General features: G+C 59.3%; 1 protein-coding gene across 2 annotated transcripts in view; it reads right to left on the bottom strand.

Annotated features, from left to right (window-relative positions):
* Positions 1-22,560, bottom strand: part of ecm1b (extracellular matrix protein 1b) — a 57,965-nt gene that overhangs the window by 17,689 nt on the left and 17,716 nt on the right. For both annotated transcript variants that reach the window (XM_072490639.1, XM_072490640.1), the window contains exons 3-4: positions 20,785-21,147; positions 4,555-4,775 (exon numbers count right to left, since the gene is read on the bottom strand). In XM_072490639.1, the coding sequence (XP_072346740.1) occupies positions 4,555-4,775; positions 20,785-21,147 (584 nt within the window). The remainder of the gene's footprint in view (positions 1-4,554; positions 4,776-20,784; positions 21,148-22,560) is intronic.

Raw genomic sequence — 22,560 nt, 5'->3', positions numbered from 1 at the left:
AGGGAGCTTTACTCTGTATCTAATCCCGTGCTGTACCTGTCCTGGGAGTGTTTGATGGGCACAGTGTAGAGGGAGATGTACTCTGTATCTAACCCCGTGCTGTACCTGTCCTGGGAGTGTTTGATGGGGACAGTGTAGAGGGAGCTTTACTCTGTATCTAACCCCGTGCTGTACCTATCCTGGGAGTGTTTGATGGGGACAGTGTAGAGGGAGCTTTACTCTGTATCTAATCCCGTGCTGTACCTGTCCTGGGAGTGTTTGATGGGCACAGTGTAGAGGGAGCTTTACTCTGTATCTAACCCTGTGCTGTACCTGTCCTGGGAATGTTTGATGAGGACAGTGTAGAGGGAGCTTTACTCTATATCTAACCCCGTGCTGTACCTGTCCTGGGAGTGTTTGATGGGGACAGTGTAGAGGGAGCTTTAATCTGTATCTAACCCTGTGCTGTACCTGTCCTGGGAATGTTTGATGAGGACAGTGTAGAGGGAGCTTTACTCTGTATCTAACCCCGTGCTGTACCTGTACTGGGAGTGTTTGATGGGGACAGTGTAGAGGGAGCTTTACTCTGTATCTAACCCCGTGCTGTACCTGTCCTGGGAGTGTTTGATGGGGACAGTGTAGAGGGAGCTTTACTCTGTATCTAACCCCGTGCTGTACCTGTCCTGGGAGTGTTTGATGGGGACAGTGCAGAGGGAGCTTTACTCTGTATCTAACCCCGTGCTGTACCTGTCCTGGGAGTGTTTGATGGGGACAGTGCAGAGGGAGCTTTACTCTGTATCTAACGCTGTGCTGTACCTGTCCTGGGAGTGTTTGATGGGGACAGTGTAGAGGGAGCTTTACTCTGTATCTAAACCCGTGCTGTACCTGTCCTGGGAGTGTTTGATGGGGACAGTGTAGAGGGAGCTTTACTCTGTATCTAACCCCGTGCTGTACCTGTCCTGGGAGTGTTTGATGAGGACAGTGTAGAGGGAGCTTTACTCTGTATCTAACCCCGTGCTGTACCGGTCCTGGGAGTGTTTGATGGGGACAGTGTAGAGGGAGCTTTACTCTGTATCTAACCCCGTGCTGTACCTATCCTGGGAGTGTTTGATGGGGACAGTGTAGAGGGAGCTTTACTCTGTATCTAACCCCGTGCTGTACCGGTCCTGGGAGTGTTTGATGGGGACAGTGTAGAGGGAGCTTTACTCTGTATCTAACCCCGTGCTGTACCTATCCTGGGAGTGTTTGATGGGGACAGTGTAGAGGGAGCTTTACTCTGTATCTAACCCCGTGCTGTACCTATCCTGGGAGTGTTTGATGGGGACAGTGTAGAGGGAGCTTTACTCTGTATCTAACCCCATGCTGTACCTGTCCTGGGAGTGTTTGATGTGCACAGTGTAGAGGGAGCTTTACTCTGTATCTAACCCTGTGCTGTACCTGTCCTGGGAGTGTTTGATGGGGACAGTGTAGAGGGAGCTTTACTCTGTGTCTAACCCCGTGCTGTACCTGTCCTGGGAGTGTTTGATGGGGACAGTGTAGAGGGAGCTTTACTCTGTATCTAACCCCATGCTGTAACTGTCCCTGGAGTGTTTGATGGGGACAGTGTAGAGGGAGCTTTACTCTGTATCGAACCCCGTGCTGTACCTGTCCTGGGAGTGTTTGATGGGGACAGTGTAGAGGGAGGTTTACTCTGTATCTAACCCCGTGCTGTACCTGTCCTGGGAGTGTTTGATGGGGACAGTGTAGAGGGAGCTTTACTCTGTATCTAACCCCGTGCTGTACCTTTCCTGGGAGTGTTTGATGGGGACAGTGTAGAGGGAGCATTACTCTGTATTTAACCCCGTGCTGTACCTGTCCCGGGAGTGTTTGATGGGGACAGTGTAGAGGGAGCTTTACTCTGTATCTAACCCCGTGCTGTACCTGTCCTGGGAGTGTTTGATGGGGACAGTGTAGAGGGAGCTTTACTCTGTATCTAATCCCGTGCTGTACCTGTCCTGCGAGTGTTTGGTGGGGACAGTGTCGAGAGAGCTTTACTCTGTATCTAACCCCGTGCTGTACCTATCCTGGGAGTGTTTGATGGGGAAAGTGTAGAGGGAGCTTTACTCTGTATCTAATCCCGCGCTGTACCTGTCCTGGGAGTGTTTGATGGGCACAGTGTAGAGGGAGATGTACTCTGTATCTAACCCCGTGCTGTACCTGTCCTGGGAGTGTTTGATGGGGACAGTGTAGAGGGAGCTTTACTCTGTATCTAACCCCGTGCTGTACCTATCCTGGGAGTGTTTGATGGGGACAGTGTAGAGGGAGCTTTACTCTGTATCTAATCCCGTGCTGTACCTGTCCTGGGAGTGTTTGATGGGCACAGTGTAGAGGGAGCTTTACTCTGTATCTAACCCTGTGCTGTACCTGTCCTGGGAATGTTTGATGAGGACAGTGTAGAGGGAGCTTTACTCTGTATCTAACCCCGTGCTGTACCTGTCCTGGGAGTGTTTGATGGGGACAGTGTAGAGGGAGCTTTAATCTGTATCTAACCCTGTGCTGTACCTGTCCTGGGAATGTTTGATGAGGACAGTGTAGAGGGAGCTTTACTCTGTATCTAACCCCGTGCTGTACCTGTACTGGGAGTGTTTGATGGGGACAGTGTAGAGGGAGCTTTACTCTGTATCTAACCCCGTGCTGTACCTGTCCTGGGAGTGTTTGATGGGGACAGTGTAGAGGGAGCTTTACTCTGTATCTAACCCCGTGCTGTACCTGTCCTGGGAGTGTTTGATGGGGACAGTGCAGAGGGAGCTTTACTCTGTATCTAACCCCGTGCTGTACCTGTCCTGGGAGTGTTTGATGGGGACAGTGCAGAGGGAGCTTTACTCTGTATCTAACGCTGTGCTGTACCTGTCCTGGGAGTGTTTGATGGGGACAGTGTAGAGGGAGCTTTACTCTGTATCTAAACCCGTGCTGTACCTGTCCTGGGAGTGTTTGATGGGGACAGTGTAGAGGGAGCTTTACTCTGTATCTAACCCCGTGCTGTACCTGTCCTGGGAGTGTTTGATGAGGACAGTGTAGAGGGAGCTTTACTCTGTATCTAACCCCGTGCTGTACCGGTCCTGGGAGTGTTTGATGGGGACAGTGTAGAGGGAGCTTTACTCTGTATCTAACCCCGTGCTGTACCTATCCTGGGAGTGTTTGATGGGGACAGTGTAGAGGGAGCTTTACTCTGTATCTAACCCCGTGCTGTACCTATCCTGGGAGTGTTTGATGGGGACAGTGTAGAGGGAGCTTTACTCTGTATCTAACCCCATGCTGTACCTGTCCTGGGAGTGTTTGATGTGCACAGTGTAGAGGGAGCTTTACTCTGTATCTAACCCTGTGCTGTACCTGTCCTGGGAGTGTTTGATGGGGACAGTGTAGAGGGAGCTTTACTCTGTGTCTAACCCCGTGCTGTACCTGTCCTGGGAGTGTTTGATGGGGACAGTGTAGAGGGAGCTTTACTCTGTATCTAACCCCGTGCTGTACCTGTCCTGGGAGTGTTTGATGGTGACAGTGTAGAGGGAGCTTTACTCTGTATCTAACCCCGTGCTGTACCTGTCCTGGGAGTGTTTGATGGGGACAGTGTAGAGCGAGCTTTACTCTGCATCTAACACCGTGCTGTACCTGTCCTGGGAGTGTTTGATGGGAACAGTGTAGAGGGAGCTTTACTCTGTATCTAACCCCGTGCTGTACATGTCCTGGGAGTGTTTGATGGGGACAGTGTAGAGGGAGCTTTACTCTGTATCTAATCCCGTGCTGTACCTGTCCTGGGAGTGTTTGATGGGCACAGTGTAGAGGGAGCTTTACTCTGTATCTAACCCCGTGCTGTACCTGTCCTGGGAGTGTTTGATGGGCACAGTGTAGAGGGAGCTTTACTCTGTATCTAACCCCGTGCTGTACCTTTCCTGGGAGTGTTTGATGGGGACAGTGTAGAGGGAGCTTTACTCTGTATCTAACCCCGTGCTGTACCTATCCTGGGAGTGTTTGATGGGGACAGTGTAGAGGGAGCTTTACTCTGTATCTAATCCCGTGCTGTACCTGTCCTGGGAGTGTTTGGTGGGCACAGTGTAGAGGGAGCTTTACTCTGTATCTAACCCCGTGCTGTACCTGTCCTGGGAGTGTTTGATGGGCACAGTGTAGAGGGAGCTTTACTCTGTATCTAACCCCGTGCTGTACCTGTCCTGAGAGTGTTTGATGGGGACAGTGTAGAGGGAGCTTTACTCTGTATCTAACCCCGTGCTGTACCTGTCCCGGGAGTGTTTGATGGGAACAGTGTAGAGGGAGCTTTACTCTGTATCTAACCCCATGCTGTACCTGTCCTGGGAGTGTTTGATGGGGACAGTGTAGAGGGAGCTTTACTCTGTATCTAACCCCGTGCTGTTCCTGTCCTGGGAGTGTTTGATGGGGACAGTGTAGTGGGAGCTTTAATCTGTTCCAAAACCTTTAACTGGGAACTTGATCTCAAGACAGAAAGTTCAAATCACAAATTCTTGCATCACAGAAAGAAATATTTCCCCAACTTTACGAAACCGATTTGTAAGATCCGGCACTTACATTTTCACCCGCCATTGTTTGGGTTTCTGGCAGACTCTCTCCATTTCTTTCTCCGTCACCTCGACCAAGCTCACGCTGCCTTTCGTATGGATGTAGCGGGGGTCTGGGGCCTTATCCCTGAAGCATTCGTAGCGGCTATCGTGTTCCTTCAGGCAGCACGGGTAGGTGAGACTGCGTACGGCTAATTCTTTCTGACAGAACTCAGACATCGCCTCCTCCCACTGGGAGAGTGCAGAAAGATGGGAGAGAGGGGGGGGGGGGATAACGTAGGAGGAGGCGAGGTCCGCGTGAATGGAGGGACAGACCGGGAGATGGGCGAAAAGGAGAGGGCAAAACACAGAGACGGAACAGAGAGGAGAGCAGAGAGGGGGGAAAAGATGGTTGCGAGGGTGAAAACAGTTTGATAAGCGCTCAGGGAAATAGGTGGGACGGGATATAAACAGAAAGGGAAGGTGATAGAGAGAGGGGGGGAATGAGAGAGAGAGAAAATTCGAGTTACAACAACATCTGTTCTGTGAATTTGAGAAGTACGTTTTTGTACAGCCTCTGAGAGGGGCTGATACGGTTCTCCCCACAAGACCCTCCTCCCCAACCCCTTCCCCATCTCCCCCACTCCCCCCTCCCCCATCTCCCCCACTCCCTCCATCTCCCAACCCTCTCCCCAACCCTCAGCCCTCCCCATCTCCCACCCACTCCTCTATCTCTCCCACCCCCACATCTCCCACCCCCTCCCCCATCTCCCACCCCCCCATCCCCCATCTCCCACCCCCCCGCCCCCTCCCCCATCCCACCCCCATCTCCCACTCCTTCCCCCACCCCCCTCCCCCATCTTCCCCCTCCCCATCTCACCCCCATCTCTCACCCCTTCCCCATCTCCCACCCCCATTCCGCATCTCCCACCCCCCATCCCCCATCTCCCACCCCCCCTCCCCCATCCCACCCCCATCTCCCACCCCTTCCCCCACCCCCTCCCCCATCTTCCCCCTCCCCACCCCTTCCCCATCTCCCACCCCCCATCTCCCACCCCCCATCCCCCATCTCCTCCCCCCCTCCCCATCTCCTCCCCTCCCCCATCCCACCCCCATCTCCCAACCCTCTCCACAACCCCCAGCCCTCCCCATCTCCCGCCCCCTCCTCTATCTCTCCCACCCCCACATCTCCCACCCCCTCCCCCATCTCCCACACCCCCATCCCCATCTCCCACCCCCCCATCCCCCATCTCCCACCCCCCCTCCCCCATCCCGCACCCTCCCCCCTCCCACCCCATCCCCCATCTCCCCCATCCCCCATCTCCCACCCCCATTTCCCACCCCCCATCCCCCATCTCCCACTCCCCCTCCCCCATCCCGCCCCCTTCCCCCTCCCACCCCAATCTCCCACGGCCCCTCCCCCCCATCTCCCCCCTCACCCTATCCCACTCCCTTCCCCCGTGCCCGCTGGCAGCGTGACCGCACCTGAGGTCCAACCGGTATGAGTGACGGCGACCCTCTGACAGTGCGGCACTCCCTCAGTACTGACCCTCTGACAGTGCAGCACTCCCTCAGTACTGACCCTCTGACAGTGCGGCGCTCCCTCAGTACTGACCCTCTGACAGTGCGGCACTCCCTCAGTACTGACCCTCCCACAGTGCGGCACTCCCTCAGTACTGACCCTCTGACAGTGCGGCACTCCCTCAGTACTGACCCTCTGACAGTGCAGCACTCCCTCAGTACTGACCCTCTGACAGTGCAGCACTCCCTCAGTACTGACCCTCTAACAGTGCGGCACTCCCTCAGTACTGACCCTCTGACAGTGCGGCACTCCCTCAGTACTGACCCTCTGACAGTGCAGCACTCCCTCAGTACTGACCCTCTGACAGTGCGGCGCTCCCTCAGTACTGACCCTCTGACAGTGCGGCACTCCCTCAGTACTGACCCTCCCACAGTGCGGCACTCCCTCAGTACTGACCCTCTGACAGTGCGGCGCTCCCTCAGTACTGACCCTCTGACAGTGCAGCACTCCCTCAGTACTGACCCTCTGACAGTGCGGCGCTCCCTCAGTACTGACCCTCTGACAGTGCAGCACTCCCTCAGTACTGACCCTCTGACAGTGCGGCGCTCCCTCAGTACTGACCCTCTGACAGTGCGGCACTCCCTCAGTACTGACCCTCCCACAGTGCGGCACTCCCTCAGTACTGACCCTCTGACAGTGCGGCACTCCCTCAGTACTGACCCTCTGACAGTGCAGCACTCCCTCAGTACTGACCCTCTGACAGTGCAGCACTCCCTCAGTACTGACCCTCTAACAGTGCGGCACTCCCTCAGTACTGACCCTCTGACAGTGCGGCACTCCCTCAGTACTGACCCTCTGACAGTGCAGCACTCCCTCAGTACTGACCCTCTGACAGTGCGGCGCTCCCTCAGTACTGACCCTCTGACAGTGCGGCACTCCCTCAGTACTGACCCTCCCACAGTGCGGCACTCCCTCAGTACTGACCCTCTGACAGTGCGGCGCTCCCTCAGTACTGACCCTCTGACAGTGCAGCACTCCCTCAGTACTGACCCTCTGACAGTGCGGCGCTCCCTCAGTACTGACCCTCTGACAGTGCAGCACTCCCTCAGTACTGACCCTCTGACAGTGCGGCACTCCCTCAGTACTGACCCTCTGACAGTGCGGCGCTCCCTCAGTACTGACCCTCTGACAGTGCAGCACTCCCTCAGTACTGACCCTCTGACAGTGCGGCGCTCCCTCAGTACTGACCCTCTGACAGTGCAGCACTCCCTCAGTACTGACCCTCTGACAGTGCGGCACTCCCTCAGTACTGACCCTCTGACAGTGCGGCACTCCCTCAGTACTGACCCTCCCACAGTGCGGCGCTCCCTCAGTACTGACCCTCTGACAGTGCGGCACTCCCTCAGTACTGACCCTCTGACAGTGCGGCACTCCCTCAGTACTGACCCTCTGACAGTGCAGCACTCCCTCAGTACTGACCCTCTGACAGTGCGGCACTCCCTCAGTACTGACCCTCTGACAGTGCGGCACTCCCTCAGTACTGACCCTCTGACAGTGCGGCACTCCCTCCGTACTGACCCTCTGACAGTGCGGCACTCCCTCCGTACTGACCCTCTGACAGTGCGGCACTCCCTCAGTACTGACTCTCTGACAGTGCGGCGCTCCCTCAGTACTGACCTTCTGACAGTGCAGCGCTCCCTCAGTACTGACCCTCCCACAGTGCGGCACTCCCTCAGTACTGACCCTCTGACAGTGCGGCACTCCCTCAGTACTGACCCTCTGACAGTGCGGCACTCCCTCAGTACTGACCCTCTGACAGTGCAGCACTCCCTCAGTACTGACCCTCTGACAGTGCGGCGCTCCCTCAGTACTGACCCTCTGACAGTGCAGCACTCCCTCAGTACTGACCCTCTGACAGTGCGGCACTCCCTCAGTACTGACCCTCTGACAGTGCGGCACTCCCTCAGTACTGACCCTCCCACAGTGCGGCGCTCCCTCAGTACTGACCCTCTGACAGTGCGGCACTCCCTCAGTACTGACCCTCTGACAGTGCGGCACTCCCTCAGTACTGACCCTCTGACAGTGCAGCACTCCCTCAGTACTGACCCTCTGACAGTGCGGCACTCCCTCAGTACTGACCCTCTGACAGTGCGGCACTCCCTCAGTACTGACCCTCTGACAGTGCGGCACTCCCTCCGTACTGACCCTCTGACAGTGCGGCACTCCCTCCGTACTGACCCTCTGACAGTGCGGCACTCCCTCAGTACTGACTCTCTGACAGTGCGGCGCTCCCTCAGTACTGACCTTCTGACAGTGCAGCGCTCCCTCAGTACTGACCCTCCCACAGTGCGGCACTCCCTCAGTACTGACCCTCTGACAGTGCGGCACTCCCTCAGTACTGACCCTCTGACAGTGCGGCACTCCCTCAGTACTGACCCTCTGACAGTGCAGCGCTCCCTCAGTACTGACCCTCTGACAGTGCGGCATTCCCTCAGTACTGACCCTCTGACAGTGCAGCACTCCCTCAGTACTGACCCTCCCACAGTGCGGCGCTCCCTCAGTACTGACCCTCTGACAGTGCGGCACTCCCTCAGTACTGACCCTCCCACAGTGCGGCACTCCCTCAGTACTGACCCTCCCACAGTGCGGCACTCCCTCAGTACTGACCCTCTGACAGTGCGGCACTTCCTCAGTACTGACCCTCTGACAGTACGGCATTCCCTCAGTACTGACCCTCCCACAGTGCGGCGCTCCCTCAGTACTGACCCTCTGACAGTGCAGCACTCCCTCAGTACTGACCCTCTGACAGTGCGGCGCTCCCTCAGTACTGACCCCCTGACAGTGTGGCACTCCCTCAGTACTGACCCTCTGACAGTGCGGCACTCCCTCAGTACTGACCCTCTGACAGTGCGACTCACCCTCAGTACTGACCCTCTGACAGTGTGGCACTCCCTCAGTACTGACCCTCTGACAGTGCGGCACTCCTCAGTACTGACCCTCTGACAGTGCGGCACTCCCTCAGTACTGACCCTCTGACAGTGCGGCGCTCCCTCAGTACTGACCCTCTGACAGTGTGGCACTCCCTCAGTACTGACCCTCTGACAGTGCAGCGCTCCCTCAGTACTGACCCTCTGACAGTGCGGCACTCCCTCAGCACTGACCCTCTGACAGTGCGGCGCTCCCTCAGTACTGACCCTCTGACAGTGCGGCGCTCCCTCAGTACTGACCCTCTGACAGTGCAGCACTCCCTCAGTACTGACCCTCTGACAGTGCGACTCACCCTCAGTACTGACCCTCTGACAGTGTGGCACTCCCTCAGTACTGACCCTCTGACAGTGCGGCACTCCTCAGTACTGACCCTCTGACAGTGCGGCACTCCCTCAGTACTGACCCTCTGACAGTGCGGCGCTCCCTCAGTACTGACCCTCTGACAGTGTGGCACTCCCTCAGTACTGACCCTCTGACAGTGCAGCGCTCCCTCAGTACTGACCCTCTGACAGTGCGGCACTCCCTCAGCACTGACCCTCTGACAGTGCGGCGCTCCCTCAGTACTGACCCTCTGACAGTGCGGCGCTCCCTCAGTACTGACCCTCTGACAGTGCGGCACTCCCTCAGTACTGACCCTCCCACAGTGCGGCGCTCCCTCAGTACTGACCCTCTGACAGTGCGGCACTCCCTCAGTACTGACCCTCTGACAGTGCAGCACTCCCTCAGTACTGACCCTCTGACAGTGCGGCACTCCCTCAGTACTGACCCTCTGACAGTGCGGCACTCCCTCAGTACTGACCCTCCCACAGTGCGGCGCTCCCTCAGTACTGACCCTCTGACAGTGCGGCACTCCCTCAGTACTGACCCTCTGACAGTGCGGCACTCCCTCAGTACTGACCCTCTGACAGTGCAGCACTCCCTCAGTACTGACCCTCTGACAGTGCGGCACTCCCTCAGTACTGACCCTCTGACAGTGCGGCACTCCCTCAGTACTGACCCTCTGACAGTGCGGCACTCCCTCCGTACTGACCCTCTGACAGTGCGGCACTCCCTCAGTACTGACCCTCTGACAGTGCGGCACTCCCTCAGTACTGACCCTCTGACAGTGCGGCACTCCCTCCGTACTGACCCTCTGACAGTGCGGCACTCCCTCCGTACTGACCCTCTGACAGTGCGGCACTCCCTCAGTACTGACCCTCTGACAGTGCGGCACTCCCTCAGTACTGACCCTCTGACAGTGCAGCGCTCCCTCAGTACTGACCCTCTGACAGTGCGGCATTCCCTCAGTACTGACCCTCTGACAGTGCAGCACTCCCTCAGTACTGACCCTCCCACAGTGCGGCGCTCCCTCAGTACTGACCCTCTGACAGTGCGGCACTCCCTCAGTACTGACCCTCCCACAGTGCGGCACTCCCTCAGTACTGACCCTCCCACAGTGCGGCACTCCCTCAGTACTGACCCTCTGACAGTGCGGCACTTCCTCAGTACTGACCCTCTGACAGTACGGCATTCCCTCAGTACTGACCCTCCCACAGTGCGGCGCTCCCTCAGTACTGACCCTCCCACAGTGCGGCACTCCCTCAGTACTGACCCTCTGACAGTGCGGCACTCCCTCAGTACTGACCCTCTGACAGTGCGGCACTCCCTCAGTCCTGACCCTCTGACAGTGCGGCACTCCCTCAGTACTGACCCTCCCACAGTGCGGCGCTCCCTCAGTACTGACCCTCCCACAGTGCGGCACTCCCTCAGTACTGACGCTCTGACAGTGCGGCACTCCCTCAGTACTGACCCTCTGACAGTGCGGCACTCCCTCAGCACTGACCCTCTGACAGTGCGGCACTCCCTCAGCACTGACCCTCTGACAGTGCGGCGCTCCCTCAGTACTGACCCTCTGAAAGTGCGGCGCTCCCTCAGTACTGACCCTCTGACAGTGCGGCACTCCCTCAGTACTCACCCTCTGACAGTGCGGCGCTCCCTCAGTACTGACCCTCTGACAGTGCGGCACTCCCTCAGTACTGACCCTCTGACAGTGCGGCACTCCCTCAGTACTGACCCTCTGACAGTGCGGCGCTCCCTCAGTACTGACCCTCTGACAGTGAAGCACTCCCTCAGTACTGACCCTCTGACAGTGCGGCACTCCCTCAGTACTGACCCTCTGACAGTGCGGCGCTCCCTCAGTACTGACCCTCTGACAGTGCGGCACTCCCTCAGTACTGAGCCTCTGACAGTGCGGCACTCCCTCAGTACTGACCCTCCCACAGTGCAGCGCTCCCTCAGTACTGACCCTCTGACAGTGCAGCACTCCCTCAGTACTGACCCTCTGACAGTGCGGCACTCCCTCAGTACTGACCCTCTGACAGTGCGGCGCTCCCTCAGTACTGACCCTCTGACAGTGCGGCACTGCCTCAGTACAGACCCTCTGACAGTGCGGCACTCCCTCAGTACTGACCCTCTGACAGTGCGGCACTCCCTCAGTACTGACCCTCTGACAGTGCGGCACTCCCTCAGTACTGACCCTCTGACAGTGCGGCACTCCCTCACTACTGACCCTCTGACAGTGCGGCTCTCCCTCAGTACTGACCCTCTGACAGTGCGGCACTCCCTCAGTACTGACCCTCTGACAGTGCGGCGCTCCCTCAGTACTGACCCTCTGACAGTGCGACACTCCCTCAGTACTGACCCTCTGACAGTGCGGCACTCCCTCAGTACTGACCCTCTGATAGTGTGGAGCTCCCTCAGTACTGACCCTCTGACAGTGCGGCACTCCCTCAGTACTGACCCTCTGACAGTGCGGCACTCCCTCAGTACTGACCCTCTGACAGTGCGGCTCTCCCTCAGTACTGACCCTCTGACAGTGCGGCACTCCCTCAGTACTGACCCTCTGACAGTGCGGCACTTCCTCAGCACTGACCCTCTGACAGTGCGGCACTCCCTCAGTACTGACCCTCTGACAGTGTGGAGCTCCCTCAGTACTGACCCTCTGACAGTGCGGCACTCCCTCAGTACTGACCCTCTGACAGTGCGGCACTCCCTCAGTACTGACCCTCTGACAGTGCGGCTCTCCCTCAGTACTGACCCTCTGACAGTGCGGCACTCCCTCAGTACTGACCCTCTGACAGTGCGGCGCTCCCTCAGTACTGACCCTCTGACAGTGCGGCACTCCCTCAGTACTGACGCTCTGACAGTGCGGCACTCCCTCAGTACTGACCCTCTGACAGTGTGGAGCTCCCTCAGTACTGACCCTCTGACAGTGCGGCACTCCCTCAGTACTGACCCTCTGACAGTGATGCACTCCCTCAGTACTGACCCTCTGACAGTGCGGCTCTCCCTCAGTACTGACCCTCTAACAGTGCGGCACTCCCTCAGTACTGACCCTCTGACAGTGCGGCACTTCCTCAGCACTGACCCTCTGACAGTGCAGCACTGCCTCAGTACTGACCCTCTGACAGTGCAGAGCTCCCTCAGTACTGACCCTCTGACAGTGCGGCACTCCCTCAGTACTGACCCTCTGACAGTGCGGCACTCCCTCAGTACTGACCCGCTGACAGTGCAGCACTCCCTCAGTACTGACCCTCTGACAGTGCGGCGCTCCCTCAGTACTGACCCTCTGACAGTGCGGCACTCCCTCAGTACTGACCCTCTGACAGTGCAGCACTCCCTCAGTACTGACCCTCCCACAGTGCGGCACTCCCTCAGTACTGACCCACTGACAGTGCGGCACTCCCTCAGCACTGACCCTCTGACAGTGCGGCACTCCCTCAGTACTGACCCTCTGACAGTGCGGCACTCCCTCAGTACTGACCCTCTGACAGTGCGGCACTCCCTCAGTACTGACCCTCTGACAGTGCGGCACTCCCTCAGTACAGACCCTCCCACAGTGCGGCGCTCCCTCAGTACTGTCCCTCCCACAGTGCGGCACTCCCTCAGTACTGACCCTCTGACAGTGCGGCACTCCCTCCGTACTGACCCTCCCACAGTGCGGCGCTCCCTCAGTACTGACCCTCCCACAGTGCGGCGCTCCCTCAGTACTGACCCTCTGACAGTGCGGCACTCCCTCAGTACTGACCCTCTGACAGTGCGGCGCTCCCTCAGTACTGACCCTCTGACAGTGCAGCACTCCCTCAGTACTGACCCTCTGACAGTGCGGCAATCCCTCGGTACTGACCCTCTGACAGTGCGGCGATCCCTCAGTACTGACCCTCTGACAGTGCGGCACTCCCTCAGTACTGACCCTATGACAGTGCGGCACTCCCTCAGTACTGACCCTCTGACAGTGCGGCACACCCTCAGTACTGACCCTCTGACAGTGCGGCACTCCCTCAGTACTGACCCTCTGACAGTGCGGCACTCCCTCAGTACTGACCCTCTGACAGTGCGGCTCTCCCTCAGTACTGACCCTCTGACAGTGCGGCGCTCCCTCAGTACTGACCCTCTGATAGTGCGGCACTCCCTCAGTACTGACCCACTGACAGTGCGGCACTCCCTCAGTACTGACCCTCTGACAGTGCGGCACTCCCTCAGTACTGACCCTCCCACAGTGCAGCACTCCCTCAGTACTGACCCTCTGACAGTGCAGCACTCCCTCGTACTGACCCACTGACAGTGCGGCACTCCCTCAGTACTGACCCTCCCACAGTGCGGCACTCCCTCAGTACTGACCCTCTGACAGTGCAGCACTCCCTCAGTACTGACCCTCTGACAGTGCGGCACTCCCTCAGTACTGACCCTCTGACAGTGTGGCACTCCCTCAGTACTGACCCTCTGACAGTGCGGTGCTCCCTCAGTCCTGACCCTCTGACAGTGCGACACTCCCTCAGTACTGACCCTCTGACAGTGCGGCACTCCCTCAGTACTGACCCTCTGACAGTGCGGTGCTCCCTCAGTACTGACCCTCTGACAGTGCAGCACTCCCTCAGTACTGACCCTCTGACAGTGCGGAGCTCCCTCAGTACTGACGCTCTGACAGTGCGGCACTCCCTCAGTACTGACCCTCTGACAGTGCGGCACTCCCTCAGTACTGACCCTCTGACAGTGCAGCGCTCCCTCAGCACTGACCCTCTGACAGTGCTGCGCTCCCTCAGTACTGACCCTCTGACAGTGAGGCACTCCCTCAGTACTGACGCTCTGACAGTGCGGCACTCCCTCAGTACTGACCATCTGACAGTGCAGCACTCCCTCAGTACTGACCCTCTGACAGTGCGGCACTCCCTCAGTACTGACCCTCTGACAGTGCGGCACTCCCTCAGTACTGACCCTCTGACAGTGCAGCACTCCCTCAGTACTGACGCTCTGACAGTGCGGCACTCCCTCAGTACTGACCCTCTGACAGTGCGGCACTCCCTCAGTACTGACCCTCTGACAGTGCATCCCTCCCACAGTACTGACGCTCTGACAGTGCGGCACTCCCTCAGAACTGACCCTCTGACAGTGCAGCACTCCCTCAGTACTGACTCTCTGACAGAGCAGCACTCCCTCAGTACTGACGCTCTGACAGTGCGGCACTCCCTCAGTACTGACCCTCTGACAGTGCGGCACTCCCTCAGAACTGACCCTCTGACAGTCCAGCACTCCCTCAGTACTGACTCTCTGACAGAGCAGCACTCCCTCAGTACTGACCCTCCCACAGTGCGGCACTCCCTCAGTACTGACGCTCTGACAGTGTGGCACTCCCTCAGTACTGACCCTCTGACAGTGCGGCACTCCCTCAGTACTGACCCTCTGACAGTGCGGCACTCCCTCAGTACTGACGCTCTGACAGTGCGGCACTCCCTCAGTACTGACCCTCTGACAGTACGGCACTCCCTCAGTACTGACGCTCTGACAGTGCGGCACTCCCTCAGTACTGACCCTCTGACAGTGCGGCGCTCCCTCAGTACTGACCCTCTGACAGTGCGGCACTCCCTCAGTACTGACGCGCTGACAGTGCGGCACTCCCTCAGTACTGACGCTCTGACAGTACGGCACTCCCTCAGTACTGACCCTCTGACAGTGCGGCGCTCCCTCAGTACTGACCCTCTGACAGTGCGGCGCTCCCTCAGTACTGACCCTCTGACAGTGCGGCACACCCTCAGTACTGACCCTCTGACAGTGCGGCGCTCCCTCAGTACTGACCCTCTGACAGTGCGGCGCTCCCTCAGTACTGACGCTCTGACAGTGCGGCATTCCGTCAGTACTGACCCTCTGACAGTGCGGAGCTCCCTCAATACTGACGCTCTGACAGTGCGGCACTTCCTCAGTACTGACGCTCTGACAGTGCGGCACTCCCTCAGTACTGACCCTCTGACAGTGCGGCGCTCCCTCAGTACTGACCCTCTGACAGTGCGGCGCTCCCTCAGTACTGACCCTCTGACAGTGTGGCACTCCCTCAGTACTGACCCTCTGACAGTGCGGCATTCCGTCAGTACTGACCCTCTGACAGTGCGGAGCTCCCTCAATACTGACGCTCTGACAGTGCGGCACTCCCTCAGTACTGACGCTCTGACAGTGCGGCACTCCCTCAGTACTGACCCTCCCACAGTGCGGCACTCCCTCAGTACTGACCCTCTGACAGTGCGGCACTCCCTCAGTACTGACCCTCCCACAGTGCGGCACTCCCTCAGTACTGACCCTCTGACAGTGCGGCACTCCCTCAGTATGACCCTCTGACAGTGCGGCACTCCCTCAGTACTGACCCTCTGACAGTGCGGCGCTCCCTCAGTACTGACCCTCTGACAGTGCGGCACTCCCTCAGTACTGACCCTCTGACAGTGCGGCGCTCCCTCAGTACTGACCCTCTGACAGTGCGGCGCTCCCTCAGTACCGACATTCTGACAGTGCGGCGCTCTCTCAGTACTGACCCTCTCACAGTGCGGCGCTCCCTCAGTACTGACCCTCTGACAGTGCGGCGCTCCCTCAGTACTGACCCTCTGACAGTGCGGCGCTCCCTCAGTACTGACCCTCTGACAGTGCGGCACTCCCTCAGTACTGACCCTCTGACAGTGCGGCACTCCCTCAGTGTGACCCTCTGACAGTGCGGCACTCCCTCAGTACTGACCCTCTGACAGTGCGGCGCTCCCTCAGTACTGACCCTCTGACAGTGCGGCGCTCCCTCAGTACTGACCCTCTGACAGTGCGGCGCTCCCTCAGTACTGACCCTCTGACAGTGCGGCGCTCCCTCAGTACCGACATTCTGACAGTGCGGCGCTCTCTCAGTACTGACCCTCTCACAGTGCGGCACTCCCTCAGTACTGACCCTCTGACAGTGCGGCACTCCCTCAGTACCGACCCTCTGACAGTGCGGCGCTCCCTCAGTACTGACCCTCTGACAGTGCGGCGCTCCCTCAGTACTGACCCTCTGACAGTGCGGCACTCCCTCAATACTGACCCTCTGACAGTGCGGCACTCCCTCAGTACTGACCCTCTGACAGTGCGGCACTCCCTCAGTACTGGCCCTCTGACAGTGCAGCACTCCCTCAGTACTGACCCTCTGACAGTGCGGCGCTCCCTCAGTACTGACCCTCTGACAGTGCGGCGCTCCCTCAGTACTGACCCTCTGACAGTGCGGCGCTCCCTCAGTACTGACCCTCTGACAGTGCGGCACTCCCTCAGTACTGACCCTCTGACAGTGCGGCACTCCCTCAGTATGACCCTCTGACAGTGCGGCACTCCCTCAGTACTGACCCTCTGACAGTGCGGCGCTCCCTCAGTACTGACCCTCTGACAGTGCGGCACTCCCTCAGTACTGACCCTCTGACAGTGCGGCGCTCCCTCAGTACTGACCCTCTGACAGTGCGGCGCTCCCTCAGTACCGACATTCTGACAGTGCGGCGCTCTCTCAGTACTGACCCTCTCACAGTGCGGCACTCCCTCAGTACTGACCCTCTGACAGTGCGGCACTCCCTCAGTACTGACCCTCTGACAGTGCGGCGCTCCCTCAGTACTGACCCTCTGACAGTGCGGCGCTCCCTCAGTACTGACCCTCTGACAGTGCGGCACTCCCTCAATACTGACCCTCTGACAGTGCGGCACTCCCTCAGTACTGACCCTCTGACAGTGCGGCACTCCCTCAGTACTGGCCCTCTGACAGTGCAGCACTCCCTCAGTGCTGACCCTCTGACAGTGCGGCGCTCCCTCAGTACTGACCCTCTGACAGTGCGGCGCTCCCTCAGTACTGACCCTCTGACAGTGCGGCGCTCCCTCAGTACTGACCCTCTGACAGTGCGGCACTCCCTCAGTACTGACCCTCTGACAGTGCGGCACTCCCTCAGTATGACCCTCTGACAGTGCGGCACTCCCTCAGTACTGACCCTCTGACAGTGCGGCGCTCCCTCAGTACTGACCCTCTGACAGTGCGGCGCTCCCTCAGTACTGACCCTCTGACAGTGCGGCGCTCCCTCAGTACTGACCCTCTGACAGTGCGGCGCTCCCTCAGTACCGACATTCTGACAGTGCGGCGCTCTCTCAGTACTGACCCTCTCACAGTGCGGCACTCCCTCAGTACTGACCCTCTGACAGTGCGGCACTCCCTCAGTACCGACCCTCTGACAGTGCGGCGCTCCCTCAGTACTGACCCTCTGACAGTGCGGCGCTCCCTCAGTACTGACCCTCTGACAGTGCGGCACTCCCTCAATACTGACCCTCTGACAGTGCGGCACTCCCTCAGTACTGACCCTCTGACAGTGCGGCACTCCCTCAGTACTGACCCTCTGACAGTGCGGCACTCCCTCAGTACTGACCCTCTGACAGTGCGGCACTCCCTCAGTACTGGCCCTCTGACAGTGCAGCACTCCCTCAGTACTGACCCTCTGACAGTGCGGCGCTCCCTCAGTACTGACCCTCTGACAGTGCGGCGCTCCCTCAGTACTGACCCTCTGACAGTGCGGCGCTCCCTCAGTACTGACCCTCTGACAGTGCGGCACTCCCTCAGTACTGACCCTCTGACAGTGCGGCGCTCCCTCAGTACTGACCCTCTGACAGTGCGGCACTCCCTCAGTACTGACCCTCCGACAGTGCGGCGCTCCCTCAGTACTGACCCTCTGACAGTGCAGCACTCCCTCAGTACTGACCCTCTGACAGTGCAGCACTCCCTCAGTACCGACCCTCCGACAGTGCGGCGCTCCCTCAGTACTGACCCTCCGACAGTGCGGCACTCCCTCAGTACTGACCCTCCGACAGTGCGGCGCTCCCTCAGTACTGACCCTCTGACAGTGCGGCACTCCCTCAGTACTGACCCTCTGACAGTGCGGCACTCCCTCAGTACTGACCCTCTGGCAGTGCGGCACTCCCTCAGTACTGACCCTCTGACAGTGCGGCACTCCCTCAGTACTGACCCTCTGGCAGTGCGGCACTCCCTCAGTACTGACCCTCTGACAGTGCGGCACTCCCTCAGTACTGACCCTCTGGCAGTGCGGCACTCCCTCAGTACTGACCCTCTGACAGTGCGGCACTCCCTCAGTACTGACCCTCTGACAGTGCAGCACTCCCTCAGTACTGACCCTCCGACAGTGCGGCACTCCCTCAGTACTGACCCTCTGACAGTGCGGCGCTCCCTCAGTACTGACCCTCTGACAGTGCGGCACTCCCTCAGTACTGACTCTCTGACAGTGCGGCGCTCCCTCAGTACTGACCCTCTGACAGTGCGGCACTCCCTCAGTACTGACCCTCTGACAGTGCGGCGCTCCCTCAGTACTGACCCTCTGACAGTGCGGCACTCCCTCAGTACTGACCCTCCGACAGTGCGGCGCTCCCTCAGTACTGACCCTCTGACAGTGCAGCACTCCCTCAGTACTGACCCTCTGACAGTGCAGCACTCCCTCAGTACCGACCCTCCGACAGTGCGGCGCTCCCTCAGTACTGACCCTCCGACAGTGCGGCACTCCCTCAATACTGACCCTCCGACAGTGCGGCGCTCCCTCAGTACTGACCCTCTGACAGTGCGGCACTCCCTCAGTACTGACCCTCTGGCAGTGCGGCACTCCCTCAGTACTGACCCTCTGACAGTGCGGCACTCCCTCAGTACTGACCCTCTGGCAGTGCGGCCCTCCCTCAGTACTGACCCTCTGACAGTGCGGCACTCCCTCAGTACTGACCCTCTGGCAGTGCGGCACTCCCTCAGTACTGACCCTCTGACAGTGCGGCACTCCCTCAGTACTGACCCTCTGACAGTGCAGCACTCCCTCAGTACTGACCCTCCGACAGTGCGGCATTCCCTCAGTACTGACCCTCTGACAGTGCAGCTCTCCCTCAGTACTGACCCTCTGGCAGTGCGGCACTCCCTCAGTACTGACCCTCTGGCAGTGCGGCACTCCCTCAGTACTGACCCTCTGACAGTGCCGCACTCCCTCAGTACTGACCCTCCCACAGTGCGGAGCTCCCTCAGTACTGACCCTCTGGCAGTGCGGCACTCCCTCAGTGCTGACCCACTGACAGTGCGGCACTCCCTCAGTACTGACCCTCTGGCAGTGCGGCACTCCCTCAGTACTGACCCTCTGACAGTGCGGCACTCGCTCAGTACTGACCCTCTGACAGTGCGGCACTCCCTCAGTACTGACCCTCTGACAGTGCGGCGCTCCCTCAGTACTGACCCTCTGACAGTGCGGCACTCCCTCAGTACTGACCCTCTGACAGTGCGGCGCTCCCTCAGTACTGACCCTCTGACAGTGCGGCGCTCCCTCAGTACTGACCCTCTGACAGTGCAGCACTCCCTCAGTACTGACCCTCTGACAGTGCAGCACTCCCTCAGTACCGACCCTCCGACAGTGCGGCGCTCCCTCAGTACTGACCCTCCGACAGTGCGGCACTCCCTCAGTACTGACCCTCCGACAGTGCGGCGCTCCCTCAGTACTGACCCTCTGACAGTGCGGCACTCCCTCAGTACTGACCCTCTGACAGTGCGGCACTCCCTCAGTACTGACCCTCTGGCAGTGCGGCACTCCCTCAGTACTGACCCTCTGACAGTGCGGCACTCCCTCAGTACTGACCCTCTGGCAGTGCGGCACTCCCTCAGTACTGACCCTCTGACAGTGCGGCACTCCCTCAGTACTGACCCTCTGACAGTGCGGCGCTCCCTCAGTACTGACCCTCTGACAGTGCGGCACTCCCTCAGTACTGACCCTCTGACAGTGCGGCTCTCCCTCAATACTGACCCTCTGACAGTGCGGCTCTCCCTCAGTACTGACCCTCTGACAGTGCGGCACTCCCTCAGTACTGACCCTCCCACAGTGCGGCACTCCCTCAGTACTGACCCTCTGACAGTGCGGCTCTCCCTCAGTACTAACCCTCTGACAGTGCGGCACTCCCTCAGTACTGACCCTCCCACAGTGCGGCGCTCCCTCAGTACTGACCCTCTGACAGTGCGGCACTCCCTCAGTACTGACCCTCTGACAGTGCGGCTCTCCCTCAATACTGACCCTCTGACAGTGCGGCTCTCCCTCAGTACTGACCCTCTGACAGTGCGGCACTCCCTCAGTACTGACCCTCCCACAGTGCGGCACTCCCTCAGTACTGACCCTCTGACAGTGCGGCTCTCCCTCAGTACTAACCCTCTGACAGTGCGGCACTCCCTCAGTACTGACCCTCCCACAGTGCGGCACTCCCTCAGTACTGACCCTCTGACAGTGCGGCACTCCCTCAGTACTGACCCTCCGACAGTGCGGCGCTCCCTCAGTACTGACCCTCTGGCAGTGCGGCACTCCCTCAGTACCGACCCTCTGACAGTGCGGCACTCCCTCGGTACCGACCCTCCCACAGAGCGGCAGTCCCCCCGCCCCTTACCTGCGCGTGGGTGCACACCCGCCTGTCGCTGCGCTCGCAGCACTGGTCGTAGCCGGACTCCAGCCGCTCGACGGTCCGGGCCCTCCTTCTGAACGCCTGGCAGAGGTCGTGGAGGTTCCGTTCATTGGGCTCCCCGGGGGGGGAGAGCAGGTGGGGCAGGCTCTCCTGGAGCAGGGACCTGGCCCTGCGAGTCGGGCCCCCGGGGGTCTCCGTGCCCTGCGGAGCGGCCCTGCTGTAGCCGTGGAGGATGGCTTCCGCAGCGAAGCAGTCGTGCCACCCGCTAGAGCCCGCCTTGCAGCAGCGGTGAGGTTTGGTTTTAATTTGCATCTCGGCGGTGCAGTACTGGTCCAGTTGATTCTTCCACTGGCGGTGAGGAAAGGAGGCAGAATTAGAGGGCACAGCACGGGCAAGGGCCACCTTTAACATGGCCAATCACCCCACAATGCTCTGCAGGAGCCCCCCTCCCACCCCACCCCTCCCACTGCTGAGGGCACAGCCACCAACGGCACAGCAATGGGGGGGGGGCAATGCTCGGGGGGCCGGGAGCGCGGTGATCTCGGAAGGGTTTAGGGGCTGGAGGAGGTGACAGAGATTGGGAGGGGGTGTAGGGGCTGGAGGGGGTTACAGAGATAGGTAGGGTGTGGAGGGGCTGGAGGGGGTTACAGACATAGGGAGGGTGTGTAGGGGCTGGAGGAGGTTACAGAGATAGGGAGGGGGTGTCGTGGCTGGAGGAGGTTACAGAGATAGGGAGGGGGTTTAGGGGCTGGAGGAGGTTACAGAGATAGGGAGGGGGTGTAGGGGCTGGAGGAGGTTACAGAGATAGGGAGGGGGTGTAGAGGCTGGAGGAGGTTACAGAGATAGGGAGGGGGTGTAGGGGCTGGAGGAGGTTACAGAGATAGGGAGGGGGTGTAGGGACTGGAGGAGGTTTCAGAGATAGGGAGGGGGTGTAGGGGCTGGAGGAGGTTACAGAGATAGGGAGGGGGTGTAGGGGCTGGAGGAGGTTACAGAGATAGTGAGGGGGTGTAGGGGCTGGAGGGGGTTACAGAGATAGGGAGGGGGTGTAGGGGCTGGAGGAGGTTACAGAGATAGGGAGGGGGTGTAGGGACTGGAGGAGGTTACAGAGATAGGGAGGGGGTGTAGGGGCTGGCGGAGGTTACAGAGATAGGGAGGGGGGTGAAGGGGCTGGCGGAGGTGACAGAGATAGGGAGGGGTGTAGGGGCTGGAGGAGGTTACTGAGATACGGAGTGGGGTAGGGGCTGGAGGAGGTTACAGAGAGAGGGAGGGGGTGTAGGGGGCTGGAGGAGGTTACAGAGATAGGGAGGGGGTGTAGGGAGCTGGAGGAGGTTACAGAGATAGGGAGGGGGTGTAGGGGCTGGAGGAGGTTACGGATATAGCAAGGGGGTGTAGGGGCTGGAGGAGGTTACAGAGATAGGGAGGGGGTGTAGGGGCTGGAGGAGGTTACAGAGATAGGGAGGGGATGTAGGGGCTGGAGGAGGTTACAGAGATAGGGAGGGGGGTGTGGGGTCTGGAGGAGGTTACGGAGATAGGGAGGGAATGTAGGAGCTGGAGGAGGTTACAGAGATAGGGAGGGGGTGTAGGGGCTGGAGGAGGTTACAGAGATAGGGAGGGGGTGTATGGGCTGGAGGAGGTTACAGAGATAGGGAGGGGGTGTGGGGGCTGGAGGAGGTTACAGAGAGAGGGAGGGGTGTAGGGGGCTGGAGGAGGTTACAGAGATAGGGAGGAGGTGTAGGGAGCTGGAGGAGGTTACAGAGATAG

This window comes from Scyliorhinus torazame, chromosome 26 (assembly GCF_047496885.1).
Source record: "Scyliorhinus torazame isolate Kashiwa2021f chromosome 26, sScyTor2.1, whole genome shotgun sequence".
Taxonomy (NCBI): Eukaryota; Metazoa; Chordata; class Chondrichthyes; order Carcharhiniformes; family Scyliorhinidae; genus Scyliorhinus; species Scyliorhinus torazame.
This window is presented reverse-complemented; position numbering and strand designations above follow the sequence as displayed.